This window comes from Polistes dominula, unplaced genomic scaffold (genome assembly GCF_049000335.1).
Source record: "Polistes dominula isolate Pdom_NZ unplaced genomic scaffold, Pdom_raw_medaka contig_49, whole genome shotgun sequence".
In the NCBI taxonomy this organism is placed as follows: Eukaryota; Metazoa; Arthropoda; class Insecta; order Hymenoptera; family Vespidae; genus Polistes; species Polistes dominula.
Window position 1 is genome coordinate 5,085,879 of NW_028300914.1, and position 15,646 is coordinate 5,101,524.

At 30.7% G+C, this 15,646-nt stretch overlaps 4 protein-coding genes across 6 annotated transcripts; 2 read left to right on the forward strand and 2 right to left on the reverse strand.

Annotated features, from left to right (window-relative positions):
- Positions 1-830: 830 nt before the first annotated feature.
- Positions 831-4,494, reverse strand: Dic1 (Dicarboxylate carrier 1). 3 transcript variants are annotated; one of them, XM_089179805.1, is made up of 8 exons: positions 4,337-4,494; positions 3,765-3,880; positions 2,855-2,970; positions 2,627-2,782; positions 2,110-2,544; positions 1,958-2,038; positions 1,836-1,892; positions 831-1,744 (listed from the first exon to the last, which is right to left on the reverse strand). In XM_089179805.1, exons 3-8 carry the CDS (start codon positions 2,945-2,947, stop codon positions 1,625-1,627), a joined length of 942 nt encoding a protein of 313 aa, XP_089035931.1. In that variant the 5' UTR covers positions 2,948-2,970; positions 3,765-3,880; positions 4,337-4,494; the 3' UTR covers positions 831-1,624. The 3 variants fall into 3 exon arrangements, with proteins under 3 accessions (XP_089035931.1, XP_015173760.1, XP_089035930.1); XM_015318274.2 differs by lacking the exon at positions 4,337-4,494 and having other exon boundaries at positions 2,110-2,317; positions 2,378-2,544; positions 3,765-4,168; XM_089179804.1 differs by lacking the exon at positions 4,337-4,494 and having other exon boundaries at positions 3,765-4,179.
- Positions 4,495-4,675: 181 nt separating this feature from the next.
- LOC107065011 (spliceosome-associated protein CWC27 homolog) lies at positions 4,676-7,166 on the forward strand. Its single transcript, XM_015318276.2, has 7 exons — positions 4,676-4,879; positions 4,957-5,166; positions 5,228-5,428; positions 5,531-5,670; positions 5,750-6,007; positions 6,284-6,448; positions 6,531-7,166. Exons 1-7 carry the CDS (start codon positions 4,838-4,840, stop codon positions 7,054-7,056), a joined length of 1,542 nt encoding a protein of 513 aa, XP_015173762.2. The 5' UTR covers positions 4,676-4,837; the 3' UTR covers positions 7,057-7,166.
- Positions 7,167-8,112: 946 nt separating this feature from the next.
- scaf6 (SR-related CTD associated factor 6) lies at positions 8,113-14,171 on the reverse strand. The gene is given in 9 exon segments (XM_015318277.2): positions 8,113-9,593; positions 9,596-9,660; positions 9,959-10,324; positions 10,432-10,835; positions 10,914-11,301; positions 11,858-11,929; positions 12,010-12,673; positions 13,322-13,492; positions 14,006-14,171. Coding segments are annotated over 9 exon segments (2,376 nt in total). The 5' UTR covers positions 14,025-14,171; the 3' UTR covers positions 8,113-9,366.
- Positions 14,172-14,182: 11 nt separating this feature from the next.
- On the forward strand, positions 14,183-15,557 carry eIF3g1 (eukaryotic translation initiation factor 3 subunit g1). Its single transcript, XM_015318282.2, has 3 exons — positions 14,183-14,332; positions 14,510-14,959; positions 15,039-15,557. The coding sequence occupies exons 2-3, from the start codon at positions 14,512-14,514 to the stop codon at positions 15,449-15,451; spliced, it is 861 nt and encodes a 286-aa protein (XP_015173768.1). The 5' UTR covers positions 14,183-14,332; positions 14,510-14,511; the 3' UTR covers positions 15,452-15,557.
- Positions 15,558-15,646: the final 89 nt, after the last annotated feature.

Here is a 15,646-nt window from a genome sequence, read left to right on the forward strand (position 1 = left end):
TGATACCTTGATCGATACGACCAGAATAAACTACTCCAAGGTTAACATTTAATCTCGTCGCGACGTTAATAACTGTTAATAGGACGAAATAGATGCTATACAGATTGTATAAATAAAATCTATGTATGCGTATACGTTAAAGATGTATATACTTTTTTATTGCACTAATGGGTAAGGAAAATAACAGGAAAAAAATATCATACAATGATTATATCGAGCCGGATTTCTTTTCAGTCAATATCAAGGTTATCTTATATAATGATATCATTTTGTTAAAATGATATCCTGACAATCAATAATATCGTAAGGATTCCTATCTACTTGATAGATTATTCTACATTCAATAATATAACAATTGTGGGAAAAAAGCGACGTTAATTGTGAATATAAACTACAGATTACTACTATTACCGATTAAAACAAGTACAATGATAAAATAATCTCTTAAATCTTTGTTAAATTATTATTTTATATTTCTCAATAATTATTACTTGATTTTAGGCAATTTATTTCATTAAATTATTTAATAACAATCGTAGAATGTCTATAATACTCGTTTGTAAACAATTGATAATTTATCTACTTAAATAATAAACGCAATATATTAACGTGTTACCATGTATCGATAAAATAGAAATCTCTAAACAATATAATATTTGAATGTACTATCATCTATTAATAATTAAGAATTTTTACTATTTACAATATTCGAAACATGTTATCACTCATTGATAACATAATTTATGATACAAGTATGAAATGTTACAATTATAATCATTTAGCTGTTTCTCTTTTTAAAAAATTAGGAATATAAAGAAAAACAATGCATAATCATTGTATAATAATTAATTCTTCTTGTAAACATAACAAATATACATGTATATTGGCAATTACAATGTGGACGCTCAAAATATAATAAATATTTCGATCTGAAAATATATTTCACTTTCGAGCAAACGAAAGATTTTGTTTCAGACGTGCATATAGCAAATATTTATTTAAAAAATATCAATTTTTGATAGAGACACCTAAAATTCTCCTCCATTTTATATTACGTACGTTTTATATTACGTATCATGATAGCAATTGTGCATATCGTACGCATATAATTGATTCATGTAATTAAGATATCCGAATCTTACATAGTCCTGCTAGTAAGACACATTCGAATAATATCAATAATACAATGAAATCAATTAGTTGCGTACATATAAACGTTAATATAAATACAAATATATATCATTTTATCTATATATATATACGTATATGCCTGCATATAAATAACAATCAATACTATTTACATGGAATGTATGATTGAAAAATACACAGCGATTTGTTTCTTTTAGGGAACAAAATTTACGTATACCTAAGCAATTCCTATTTTATCTAATTACGATTGCACGAATGTACTCATTTCAAAATAATACGAATTAATTGTGCAAGATGCTTGTAAAATAATTACAAGCGTTAATATGGTAACGAAAAAGATATAGATATAGATATAGAGTAAAATTGGCAGCTTACATAAATCATCGATAAACCCTATACTCTATTATGTGCGTTTTATCGCGTACGGAACAATATTTCTTAAGTTAATTTTATGTTTAAAGAAAACAAAAATATCTCACTGAGGTTTTGGTTTTTCATTTGGTATTGGAATACCAAAATAGCTCCTGAGTTGTTCAAGAAATAAAAATGTGAGAACTGTTTGTGGAGCTAGTCGTATAAATGCTGGCACATATCCCTATAATAATTTGTTGTTAATATATAATAAATAAAATTTAATGTGTTATTATTATGTTTTTCTCTGAAATAAATTTTATATTTAAACTGACCTTAAAAAAAGCTAATGGTCCGAGTTTGGCAGTATATAAAAAGAGATCCGCAAAATTCTGTAAAAAGATTAAGCAAATTGTTAATGATGCTAAAACTATAAAAAATGTTTATCAATGCTCACCTTGAATTCTCCAACCTTGGCATTCATTGCACGTGTTTTTAGAACATCCAATGGTTGTGTTAATGTTGTAGCTACAGCACCCTTATATAATTAAAATAATTGTAAATCTTACAAATAAGTAATGTATACTGATAACAAATAATAAAACTTACTGCGCATACGCTTGAAATTATATGAGTCGTAGGATTATCTGTAAAATAATCGCTAGACAATAGAATTATTTTAATTTGATCATAAAAACTTAATTGTCCTATTGTCATTAGCATTGCTCTTCCAGTTGCAGTAGAACAACCACTAAACAACCTTAATACACCTTCTTCTTTAATAACTCGAACTAATCCATCTAAAGCATGTTTGTAACTGCAAAATACAAAATTATTACTATTAAATACAAAAAAAATGTATTTATTCATTACTAACTTTCTTCTAAGGTGTGGCGGTAACTTAATATCATTTTGCATCCGAACGTTAATCAAATCTCCTGGAGTACCAACAACTCCACCAGCAGCACCTGCACATCCAGCCAAAAGCAGCTTTTGATAAAATGGCATAGGATTCCCATGTGATTCAATCGTCTGCTTACCTACCTAAATATAAATATTAATAATAAAATGTATATCATCTTGGAATACTAATTTTTAGATATTTATGAATTTTTAAATAGCAAACCTCATAAGCACCAAATCTTGTCATAGAATATGTAAGCTGACGAAGTAAGGAAGCAGTGAGACCATTATACAAAGCTAATATACCATCCTTTTCAATAATAGTAACAGTAGAGCGTATCGCAGATATTTTACCTTCTTGTTGAGTTTGCATATGAACCTGAAATAATTACAATACTCTTTTATTTATTTTCTTATCACTGCCTTAAAAAAAAAAAATCTAACATAATACCTTAAGCAAATCTAATGGATGTGTAACACATGCGGCTCCAGCAGAAGCAATTCCTCCAAAATACCAGCGAGATAATTTTTGTATATCAGTCATCTTGTCTTCTTTTTTACTCGTAGCTATAAATAAGAAACGAAGGGATTAATATAAAATGTTGACATAAAAAGAAAAAGACAATGCTTGAAATAAATAATAAATTTACAAACTATCGCATAAACTGACTTACATTGTTTCTTTTTTTATTATATACAAGAACATCTATAATAAATTTTCCAACAATGACATGATGTTAATTTAACGTAATTTAAATAAATAATTTCAGATGTGCATATACACACATACGATACTGAAAATATACGAGAAACAATTAATTAGAATAATAATTTAATAATAAATATATAATAATGGAAAATATATTGGTTTGATTTTCATGTAAAAATGAAAGACAAGATTATAGAAAATATTTTTAAATCTTTTTTATAAATATTTTATTTTATAAATAAATTATATAATAAAATATCTCAAAAAAATATGCTAAAAAAAAAATCATATAATTGTACCAATCCTTCAGACAAATATAATAAGTAAAACTACAAAACTTAGATTGCTATTACGAAACAGAATGATAAGAAAGACGGTATAAATAGATTAAAATATTCATTATCTTAAATAACCACGCTATATAATTATATATACATGCATATATGTATTACATTCATAAAAAATTGTTAAAAGAAAAAGAGAAGGAATTAATCAAACAGTCATTAAAATTTGTATAAAATATAAACATATACATGTACATATGGAATAAATATTAAATTATGAATAAAAAGAATATTTTTAGTACAACTTAGTAGAAATTAAAAAGATAAGGATACTAATAGATTTAAAAAATAAAAGTATGAATGCTTACAATTGGTTTGGATGGTAAGAAGAATTACATATCACTATGAACGAATATCCCTGTATTCCTGGAGGGGAACTAAACTCTGCCTGACGTAATGTATCCGTAGTATTTGGTACAGTTCCCTATGGTCAAACTCCAGAGTTATATTATACATATATATATTTATTCGTATATATTAGAAGCGCACGCATCAGCTGATAACTTAGCACACATGAAATACACACATCATACATATATCTAATACATATACTAGGTGCTCCATAATAAATGGAATTCACTTTAGAAATGACCGAGGGAATAAAATCAATTTAAAAAAGTGTACCCTATTTGACCTTGGATCAAAAAATACCCAGAAATAAATGAATTTCGTGCTTTTATGAATTTTTCTTCATTGTTTTATGTTCTTCCTTCCTAAAGTGCATTCCACTTATTACAAGACACCTTGTATACTAAATATGTATATGCGCATGCTGGAAGTTTACCTTGAACCACATGTTATCCTGGTTAATAAATTATTTTAAAAATGTGTATAATAAATCTGCATGGATAATAAAATAATTTAATAACTTTTAACTAACCTTACTTATTTATTTTTCCATCAAGAATTATTTAAATTAATCTTGCAATTCATATATGTACAATTTTAATTAAATAGAATCATTCTCAAGTAAATGTACGTGTTTAGTGATACACTAATTTATTTCGAGAACTACAAATTTAATTATTTAATTAAATTAATGATTACTTTTTTATTTAATTAATTCATTCATTAAAATATTCATTATGATATTCTGCACCTTCACATTGTTCATTTGAAAAAATGAAAATTAAAATGGCGCGAAATATAATATTTGATTGCAACAATTGCAACTAGAACTTGCAACGCCATCTGTAAACTTAAAAAACTTGTGGCGCCGTCTGTGAAATTAAGTAGTTATTATTTTTCTGTTAAAAGTTTATGTGACGAGGTTATAATAGTTTATAATCATTTGATCAAAGATTTATTATAATTATTGTGTATCTAATACAAAATAATTATTTAATTGAGTAATGCTATTGTGATAAATTAATTAACAAAAATGAGTAACGTTTATATTCAAGAACCTCCCACGACAGGAAAGGTTAGTTAAATTTCTATAAAATTAAATAAACCAATTTAATTGATTGCTCTTTCTGAATTATTGTTTTTATTGATTAGGTTTTAATGAAAACATCCATTGGAGATATAGAAATCGAATTATGGACGAAGGAAGCTCCTAAAGCTTGTAGAAATTTTATTCAATTATGTATGGAAGGTTATTACGACAACACAATATTTCATAGAGTTGTTAAAGGGTTTATAGTTCAAGGGGGTGATCCAACAGGTACAGGAGAAGGTGGTGAGAGTATATACGGTGCTCCTTTTAAGGTAAATAAAAAATATAATTATCGATGAATGAGAATATTTATTAAATAAGTTTACATTTTAGGATGAATTTCATACTAGGCTGCGATTTTGTCGAAGAGGTCTTCTTGCCTCGGCTAATGCTGGTAAGGATGATAATGGCTCACAGTTCTTTTTTACACTGGCTGCTACACCAGAATTACAAAACAAACATACCATTTTTGGCAAAGTTATCGGAGAAACTTTGTACAACATGCTCAAGCTCGAAGAAGCTCTTGTCGACGAAGTAATTTAATTATATTTTATATTAATTTATATAAAAGAATTATGTAATGATGTTAAATGATAAATGAATGTTTTATTATTATTATTAATTTCTATTTTTTAGGATGATAGACCTATTTATCCACAAAAGATATTGAAAACAGAAATTTTGAACAATCCATTTATGGATATCACACCACGCATTGAATCCAAGAAAAATAGCGATGCAAAAGAAAGTAAAAAGGAAAAGAAAACTGGAGTAAAGTAAGCATTATAGAAATTTTGGTTATTTGTTTATAGATTAGATAAAAATTAACATGTATGACAATAATCATTTTTACAGAAATTTTAAGTTATTATCTTTCGGCGAAGAAGCAGAAGAAGATGAGGAAGAATCTGTGATTTTGAATAAACAATTGAATAATAAAGCTAAATCAGCTCATGACCGGTTATCAGATCCTAAATTAAGTTCACAACCAGTTATTGATACTAGTGAACCACCAAATAAAAAATTAAAGGAAAGTGATGACGTTGATTCTGACAGCGACGACAATGCATTGCAATCTTCCGAGCAAATAGCAGCCATCGCCAAAGAAAAATCGTTAGTTGAAATTGCATCTTTTAAAAAAAGAAAAAGAAAAGATCTATATGCAATTGAAATGAAATTTCTTAAGTTTCTCTTGTAGTCTTTCGGAAAATATTTTCACGATCGATATTTCCTCGTTTCTCCCCCATCACTTAAATGACTTTAAATCTTTCATTTTTTGTATCACTTAAAAATTTTCAGTACACTCCCAAAAGAACTTTCATTTAAAAAAAAAAAACGAAATTGTAATTTAATATTTAATTTATTATTAATTTTATTTAATATTTTTAGAGAAATGACTGAGAGAGTGAAAAATAAATTGAAAAAAAGTAAAAAGACAAGCGAATCGACAAAAACTGAATCCACCAAAGCGGTAATCGATAACGAGAACGTAGAAGAAGAAGAAGAGGAATATTATTTTGGGAAAGAATTATACGAAGAACGTAAAAAGAAAGTGTACGTACGCATAAATAACATAATTGCAAGTATTATTTTTACATACATTTATTTAAACTTATTATTCTATTCGTAATAACAGGGAAGCGATTAAGAAAGAAATTCGTGACTTGAAGCGCACTGTTCAGAATGAGAAGAAAGAGAAAGAAGCTGAAAAAAAGATTGAGAACGATAAGCAGGAACAAAAAAGAAAACAGAGTGAAATGTTGAAAGATTATTTACAGACTCAGGAAGAGTATAAAAAAGCAAAACAAAAAATACCTGCAAAGGGTAAAACACGTGAGGATTTTACTCTAAATCTTTTAAGTAAATTCAGGAATAAGCTTCAGGATACTAAAGAGTGTACAAAGAATAGTTCGAGCACAATGAAATATGAGGAAGATGAGGAAGGAGAAGCTAAAGATGATGTGGAGGACGAATTGTGGATGGCGCATACCCTGCGTTGTGAAGAAAAGGCTCCAGTACTTGCGAAAGATGCTAGTACAAAGGATGATGATTGGTTTGAAATTTATGATCCACGAAATCCGTTAAATAAACGTCGAAGAGGTGAATCGACGAATAGCTCGAGAGATGGTAAAAAAAATAAAAGTCATTCGCATAGAAGATAATTATAAATATATATATATATTTTTTTTAATTCTCTATTTTTATTATAATCTTAAGTATATATACTTTATATAATGTGTATAGTTATAAAATTATATCTCAATTTTTTATACTTTGTTGTATATAAATATTTCTGAAGATACATTTTCAATAATTCGATCAAAATTTAAATTACCGAGTCGCGTTTGTAGAATTCAAGAATTTGGAAAAATACCTTTATTAAATTTGCTAATTAATTTTTCTTTCGTTAGAAGATACTGTATATATAGAAATTAATGATTAAATTAATCCAAGCTAATTCGGTAAATGTAGTTCCTTTTTCGACATTTCGAGTACTGTTGCATCATTGAAAATACCACGATTTCAATCGATTATACTACATTTAAAAAAAATTAAAACGTGTTTCGACGATGGAAAGTAATTCGAATGATTAGTAAAATGTAATAATTACAATTATTTGTAAATATGTGTAAAAAAAAAGCAAAAAAAAGAGTAAAAAGTCAATCATGCGATATTAGTTTTGAAAATATCGTATACACTTGTGTATATATATATTGTATATATATATATATATTTAATATAATTATTATTTAACGATGCGTAATTTAATTAAGAACAAGAAGCAAAAATTCTTACAACAAAAAATAGAAGAAACAGATGAAAATTGCAAAAGCAGTTTTCGAAAATAAAGTTCTTCGTAAAATCTTCGGTGCAAAACGTGATAAGGAAATGGGCGAATGGAAAAAATTCTATAACGTAGAAGTACACCGACTGTACAACAAACCGGATATCATTAACGTTATCAAATCACGCCGATTAAGATGGGCTGATCATGTGGTGCGCATGGGGGAGGATCGAACGGCGCATAAAATACTGGTCGAACAGGAAAAGACCACTAGGTAGACCGAGACGTAGATGGGAGGACAATATTAGGAGGGATCTTAAAGAAACAGGCTATGAAGACCGCGAATGGAGGAGTCACGCTCAGGGACGGAACACTGGCGGGTTTGGTATTTGCGGCAACGAACTTTCGAGTTCTAATGCAAATTAATAATATATAATAATAATAATAATTATTATTTATTAACTTACTCAATACAAGTACTTAACGTCGAGTTTCATGCAGAATAGTCACATGTACTTGGTAGCACGACGATTGTACTCTCATTTATTTTTTTTTTAATATGCTCGTTAAGAGCGCAAAATTTTCTCGAATTAATTGCTTTCGAGAACGATGAATTTTTTAGGCGGGGCAAACTGTAGAGTAGGGTTTTCTCTGTCACATATTGTATACATTCATAATGTTGCCATAAAATTCCTTTTTCACTATTAGACTTGCTTACTTTTCAGAGATTTCTTTCATTAAGATCTTTTCGACATTTAAATGCATTAATTTTTTCTTACAATCGGAAATTCAGTTTAACAAACGAATCATTGGATTAATATGTTTTTGTTAAAGAAATATATAATTGCAATATGCCTATATTAAAGAATTTGCTTAAACATAGAAATAAAGAAAAAAGATAACAACATGCGTACGAATACGTAATCAACTTTATCGTTTACTATTTTGTTGTTGTTGTCGCTAACTCTCTTACTAATTTATGAATAATTATGAATTATATTGTATATCGTCACTTTTGATGCATAGAAATTATTTTTTGTAACAACCGACATTTACAGACAAATTGAAATGATCCATCATTTGGCTTACAAAAAAGATAGACACAATTTTCATGGAAATACAAATATATACATATAACACATGTACCGATTGATATAATAAATTCAAATTTGTAAAATTTATTTCTAAAAAACTCTAAATTATTATTATTATAATTAATTAAATTATAAAATCTTTTTACACGATTCTAATTAATTGTAAAGTAAAATATGTCGATCATTAACTCTTTCGTTATAAGCGACTCATGTATGAAGAGTCATCCAAGTAAGATCCCCGTATGAACGATTAATCGCCAACCGACCCATATAGGGAGTTATAACATGAAACGATGATGAATTTATATGAAAGGATATTCGCGTCAAAGTATGCCATAACGAAAGGATTAATGACTAAGTCTTTTACTTGTAAAAGTAAATGATTTATTATTAGAATTTAATAATTAGTATGAACAAATATATATTGAAATTCAGCCCTCATAGGCAGAACAATAGAAGAAATCGTTGACAAATTGTGTCGATCTGTTTTCGACGCCAAGATTTTCTTTCTCTTTCTTTTCGTTATTCTCGATAATACGCCTATCTCTTTCATTTTGTCCTGATATCACCTCATTTTCATCTTATTGATATATTCAGTCCCGTTCTCCTCTTTCCTCGGCTCGTTCCTCCGCTCTTGCTTTCATTCTAGTAATAAACGCCTGTCCTTTGCTTTTACGGAAATTTTCGTACGGATCGTTCAAATTAATACCGACCCCTTTATATTGGTCATTTTTATCTCGAATTTCACCCCCGGATATAGGAGCCTCGATACCCTGCTCATTAGCACCTAATCCAGCACCAGCCCAGCCCATTTTTTTAACAACTGGTGTCCTTTATTACTTTCATCGAGACTTATCTCTTGCGGAGCTTTGCTATATGTTGATCCACTAAATAAAAAATAGTTAACATTTATACAAATCATACATATTTATGTAACAAATTTCCAACAGGAAATAAAAATTATTATCATAAAACCCAGCGCACCACTTTGGGGATAAAAATACACATATTCTTTAAATTTAATGTATATAAAAATACTATTTTCACATGTATTAATAGAAGAAGCTGTAATATTCACTGAAATGATTAATAATAAATAATAAGTATGTTTAATTTTTAAATAGAGAAGAATCTGGAAACGCTGTGTTCTATGTAATATAAAATAAAAAAAAAATAAAGACTTACAGAAAACTTGGAGGAGTTGGACTGCGATCCTGTCTGTCTAATCTTCTCTCAGGACTTCGATCTTTATTGCTGTTTCTTCTTCTGCGACTTCTAGTATTATGATTACTGTTGCGACTATTCCGTCTATGATTCGCCGTTGGTGATCGTGATCTACTCCTACCCCTTGATCTCGACCGTGATCTGCTACGAGATTTGCTTCTGTAACGTTTCTTTGGAGGACTAGGACTCTTTGATCTTGGCCTTAAAATAGGCGAGGGTGATTTTGATTTTTGCCTAATTCCAGCTACAATGTCTTCTTCTTTGCGTTTGCGAGCTAAATTCTTTGCTTTGTAATATTCATAAAGACCAAGTTTCTCCCATCCATCGCTAAAATACAAAATTGAAAACATTGATATTAAGATTGATATATACAAATAATTGTAATATTAATTGGTTAATATTACCATAGATAAAATAAATTAATTACAACTCACCTATCTCTCGGTGAATCGTGATTTGGAGGTGCATAAAAAGCTTCTACAGCAGCAACCAATCGATCACTGGGTGGTGCAGGGGGTGGAAGTCTGATAGCATCGGGATCTAATGGTTTGTATTCTCCATCTTCAAGTTTGATGAGGGGGACCATCAAACCTGCAGGCAAATCAAAGTATGGCATGCTGGGCATCAAATCTTCGACAGATGGTTCGTGAATGACAGGTGGTGGACCGAATCCTGGTGGTGGTTTAGAAAAATCTGGTAAAGGCACATTGGAAAATGGTGGTGGTTCATTTCCTGGTGGTACACCCCAACCAGGTGGAGGTTGACTAAAGTTAACATCACTACCCATTGGTCCGCTGGGACCAGTATGATTAGGTGGTAGTGCCATATTCTGTTGATTCTATAAAAAAACATCATTTTATAAGAAAAAATGTTAACACTACTAGTAAAATACGAATAGTACAACAAAATAAAATACCAGTTGTGGAGGTGGTGCTTTTAGCTGCTGATCGATTGCAATTTTTTGCTGTTCAATATTCTGAATTTGTCTTAAAGCATGCGTAACAAATGCTTGATGTTGGGCTTGATAATTGTCAAATGTTTGTTTTGTTGAAGTTGTGATAGGTGTAATAGCGCTTGCATGTTGAGATACCAAATTAGCTTGGTATTCTGACCATGATGCACTGGGTTGTTTCAATTTATCTATAATTCCTTCGTCAAAGTAATTATTCTTTGATTCCCAAAGGCTTAATAATTTATTAAGCTTGTTAAGTTGCTCTTCGGATGCGGCTAATGAAGTATTACAGAACATGGGTACAACTACACTTTCCATCGCCTTTCGAAGATCCATAGATTTTTTTCTAGCGCTAAGAAATGTTATACTTTGCAAATATATATATATATATGTAAATATACATACAGATGCAAGCATAATTATAAAAAATATACATATCACAGATAATTTTATAATTAACAAAGGATTTCTATTTGATTGCAAAAATACACCTAATATTAACACATTGCGTACGGCACACTTTTCGCGCAACACGCTTCCATGGACCGCATATTTTTTGGTGTAGTTCTATGTCTAATAACATTACTCAATTCAAGAATTTCCCTATTATCATTGAGTTTATTTTCGTCTGCAGTATTATTCGATTCATCCGATAAATCATCAAACAACAATTACTGGTAACGTAGCAAGAAAGTTTATTTTTAGTTCTTTAAATCGTTGATTGAGTCGAAGTAACCTTAAAAAGAGATATCTCGTCTCACAGCATCAACGTTCGGATTGCTAAAGACGAGAAATCTCGTCTCCCGTACGCAATGTGTTAAATATCACACGCATACAGAGATGATGAAATATTTAATAATATAATCAAACTAAATGATGGCCGTATTTAAAAAAAAATTCATACTCACCAATGATGCAAGACATCGTTTACCAAATATATAATGTGAAGCTTATGGCTAAATGTCGATCCTTGGATAACTCTATAACAAAAACATATCATGTAAAAAGATATTTTCAAATGTAGTAATGATTATTTCATTTAATAACAATATTATATTACTTTTTTAATAAATGATCAGCAACAACTTGATTGCTTTGTGGTGTAACAGAATTTTGAAGAATCCAAGCCTTTCCTGCGCTTATGCTGTCTTTGGTACAGCTATCAATAATGGGTTGCAAAACAGTATCAAATGCTGTAAGATCAGTGTTGGTTGTTTGAGCGTTATTTTGCAGAGCTGTTTCCTGAGCTTGTCTAACTGCATCCTCGACTCTGCCTTGTTGTTGTGCCATTAATGCAGCATGTTGAGCAGCAAGATTTTGTTCCGATTGTCTAACTTGTTCCTGCAGAGTCGTTTGTTGTGATTGAAGATTGGCCAGTTCTGTTTGAAGCCATGCTGGTGGGCCACCGATGTTAACCGCTGGTGTAACTCCACCTATTGGTGGATTTACACCTCCCATGGCAGACGGTACCGATCCAATAGGTGGTCCAGTACTAGTTGGTCCTCCAATTTGTCCAGGTACGCCTGGTATCACTGTACCAGCCGAATTTCCCACTGGCCCAATTCCAACTACCGGATTTAATCCATTGTTCTGAGTATTTAGGCCAGACGTTAGATTGACGTTATTCAGCGACTGCGTGGCGGTAGCGGCTGTTTGCTGCTGCTGCGAAACGTTTAAACGTGGGTCTGCATTTTGCATTGGATTTATTCCTTTTTGCTTTAAAACTGTAAACGAATGACGGTGGATTATTGTAAGATGTTTTATTTCTTCAATTTGTTATTGAAAAAGTATACAAATAGTCCAATTTCTGTTCTGTATTATCTTTTTACCGGTGCATAATTTAATTCTTGGCGGGTTTATTAGAGAAGTATACATATAATCAAAAAAATCCGGTAAGTTTTTTGGGAGCACTATATTCTTTTCCCTGTTTTTATATTTCTATATTACAAGGGCTTTACAGGGTATATATACGTTATATGGGATTATTTATACCTCCCACATAGATTTAAGCTTTACACCGACAATGTACTCCGTATTAGATAAGTTCCAGTAAGAATCTTAAAACTAATTCTTCTCAAAATCGCCATTGTCGAGGAATACAAGATGTCTTTAGCAAAAGCATTCTGCTTAACAAATAGCAATCCCAAAATCTTGAAACCAAGTGCTCACATTTGATGATTAATTGTACGATGAGTTCAGAGACCCTTTCAACCGTATCTCTTACTTTTTTATATTAATATTATTAATATTACTTTGATTTATTTATACATATATTTTTTTTTTGGTCAAACTCATTCCTTGTTCGTTGAATAAAGCATGGCCTTTATGCTTCTCAATTGTTGGTAGCTGTTAAGGGGCTGTATCCCACTTACTGGCTTGCTCTGTAGTCACTTTGTACTGATAGTAGTTGAAGTGTTCCCCGCCAAACAGGAAACCAAACTTAGGGTTGTCCTTCTGCTTGTTTTTGGTCATCTGCTCGAACTCCGGTCCATTGCGGGCGACAAACTGTGCCAGTTTGTCAATGATGTTCCGTAACTCTGTATCTACATGTTATATCAAAACAAATAGAATTAGAGTCATTGATTAGTGTTAAATGATAAAATCCATAAAAAATTAATAATAAAATTAAAAAAAAAAGAAATGTAAAAGTAAACGTTAAAGTACATATTAGAGAAATATAAAAGAATATTGTATTAAATATTCAACCCTGTCCTAAAAAGTGTGCCCATTGTAACCTGAAAATTTGAAATAATTCATATTGAACATTCACCGAGTTAGGGTGATACATAACACATTAATCTCCAACTTTGATCAAAATGAAGATGCTAAAATGATTAATCATATAATATTACGATTAATATGAATATGTGATATCATTCATTAATTTTCAATTAAAGGTGAGAATATATGTGTGCGGTAAGATCGCGCGCACGGTCATTCCTTTTTTCTTTTTCTCTCTCTCTCTCTTTCTTTCTCTCTATCTCTCTCGCTCTCGCTCTCTCTCTCTCTTCCTGTGATCGTCGTCGTCTCGTTGAGCTTAATAACTGTTTATTTACCTGTAGGTGCTTGGTCCATTATAGCGACTTCTTTCGAGTACTCTTCCAAGTTAATTAATTAAAGTTGCTTTTACAAAATTGGACCTTCTTTTTTATACGATCGAAACTTTTCTTCGAAAAACATCATCTACTCACAGTGCACACAAGACGCTAGAAATCGCCATTTTTACTTTTATTTGTTCCTTGAGCATCAGTGGCGCCATCCTCCCTAGCCACATTGAACAACCTAAGCGACACATCCGGAAATACCGCCATCTTTATCGCATTTTACTATTTGTGTTCTGATTGTCGTTAATTGTATCCTACAGTTTTTCTTCATAATTTAAGGTAATTGTTTTTATATTTTTCATTAATCTATCGTTAAGTAGGGAATTAAAAAAAAATGTGTTTTTATTTCTACAAATTGTCTACTGATTTTTATATACTTGTACGACAATATGACACAATCGTTTCTGGAGTATATGTCAGCAATACAATTTATTATTTATTAATTTTAATTTATAGAAATGCCAGTAGCATCTGAAATTAAGTCCAGCTGGGCAGATGAAGTCGAAGAAGAAGGAGGAGTATTACCTCCACCTTCTGAGGTTTATGAGAATGGATTTAAGATACTTACAGAATATAAGTATAATCAAGATAACAAGAAGGTTAAGGTAGTAAGTACTTACAAAATTGAACGTCGCATCGTATCAAAGACCATTGCTGAAAGGAAGAATTGGGCAAAGTTTGGAGACTCCGCTGATGATAGACCAGGTCCCAATCCTGCTACTACGGTTGGTGCAGAAGATGTTTTTATGCAGTTTATATCTAGTAAAGAGGAAGAAAATAAAGTTGAAGAGGATACTCTCGACAAGCTTAAAAACATGGGTGAAAAGGGTGTTGTTAAATGTCGTAATTGTAATGGTGACCATTGGACTACTAAATGTCCGTATAAGGATACTGTACTTGCTGGAGGTAAATATTTTTACAGCGAGTTTTATAGGTTCCTTCCTCTAATTATTATTATTATTATTATTTTTATTATTATTTTTAGGTAAAGTACCAGATGATAAGAAACCTCTTGTAAGCCCCGCTGTTCCTGGAGCAATGGCTGAGTTGAAACCACAAGGAAGTAAATATGTTCCACCGAGTATGCGAGATGGTGGCAACAAACGTGGTGATGCTATGCAAATGCAGAGAAGAGACGATACTACGGCCATTCGTATTTCCAATTTATCTCAGAGTACTACAGATGCTGATTTGGATGAACTGGTTAAACCGTTCGGAACGGTTGTGAAACAATACTTAGCAAAGGAAAAACAAACAAATTTGTGCAAAGGATTTGCATATGTACATTTCAAGTATAGAGCCGAAGCTGCTAAAGCTATCGCCACTCTCGATGGTTATGGATACGATCATCTTATTTTAAGCGTAGAATGGTCCAAACCTCAACAACAAAATAACTAATTTGATTTAATGTAAAGCAATAAGGAAAAATCTTTACGCTGGACTTAATGGGTGTGGCTGTGCCAAGTTGTAAAATCTGAGGACAAGTAAACAATATTCAACAGTTTTTACTTTTTCATGTTGTCCATTTTTACATCTGACATTTCCAGTGAATACAACATATTAATGAAATGACAATTTGTAATCTTACATAAA

Excerpts from the sequence above, each read along its gene's own strand:
- Dic1 (XM_089179805.1), bottom strand. The coding sequence starts at position 2,947 with ATGACTGATATACAAAAATTATCTCGCTGGTATTTTGGAGGAATTGCT. Across the intron at positions 2,783-2,854 it reads ATCCATTAGATTTGCTTAAG|GTTCATATGCAAACTCAACA; the intron begins GTATTATGTTAG and ends TAATTATTTCAG. Across the intron at positions 1,893-1,957 it reads CCAAGGTTGGAGAATTCAAG|AATTTTGCGGATCTCTTTTT; the intron begins GTGAGCATTGAT and ends ATCTTTTTACAG.
- LOC107065011 (XM_015318276.2), top strand. The coding sequence starts at position 4,838 with ATGAGTAACGTTTATATTCAAGAACCTCCCACGACAGGAAAG. Across the intron at positions 5,671-5,749 it reads GAAAAGAAAACTGGAGTAAA|AAATTTTAAGTTATTATCTT; the intron begins GTAAGCATTATA and ends TCATTTTTACAG. Across the intron at positions 6,008-6,283 it reads GCCATCGCCAAAGAAAAATC|AGAAATGACTGAGAGAGTGA; the intron begins GTTAGTTGAAAT and ends TAATATTTTTAG.
- eIF3g1 (XM_015318282.2), top strand. The coding sequence starts at position 14,512 with ATGCCAGTAGCATCTGAAATTAAGTCCAGCTGGGCAGATGAAGTCGAA. Across the intron at positions 14,960-15,038 it reads GGATACTGTACTTGCTGGAG|GTAAAGTACCAGATGATAAG; the intron begins GTAAATATTTTT and ends TATTATTTTTAG.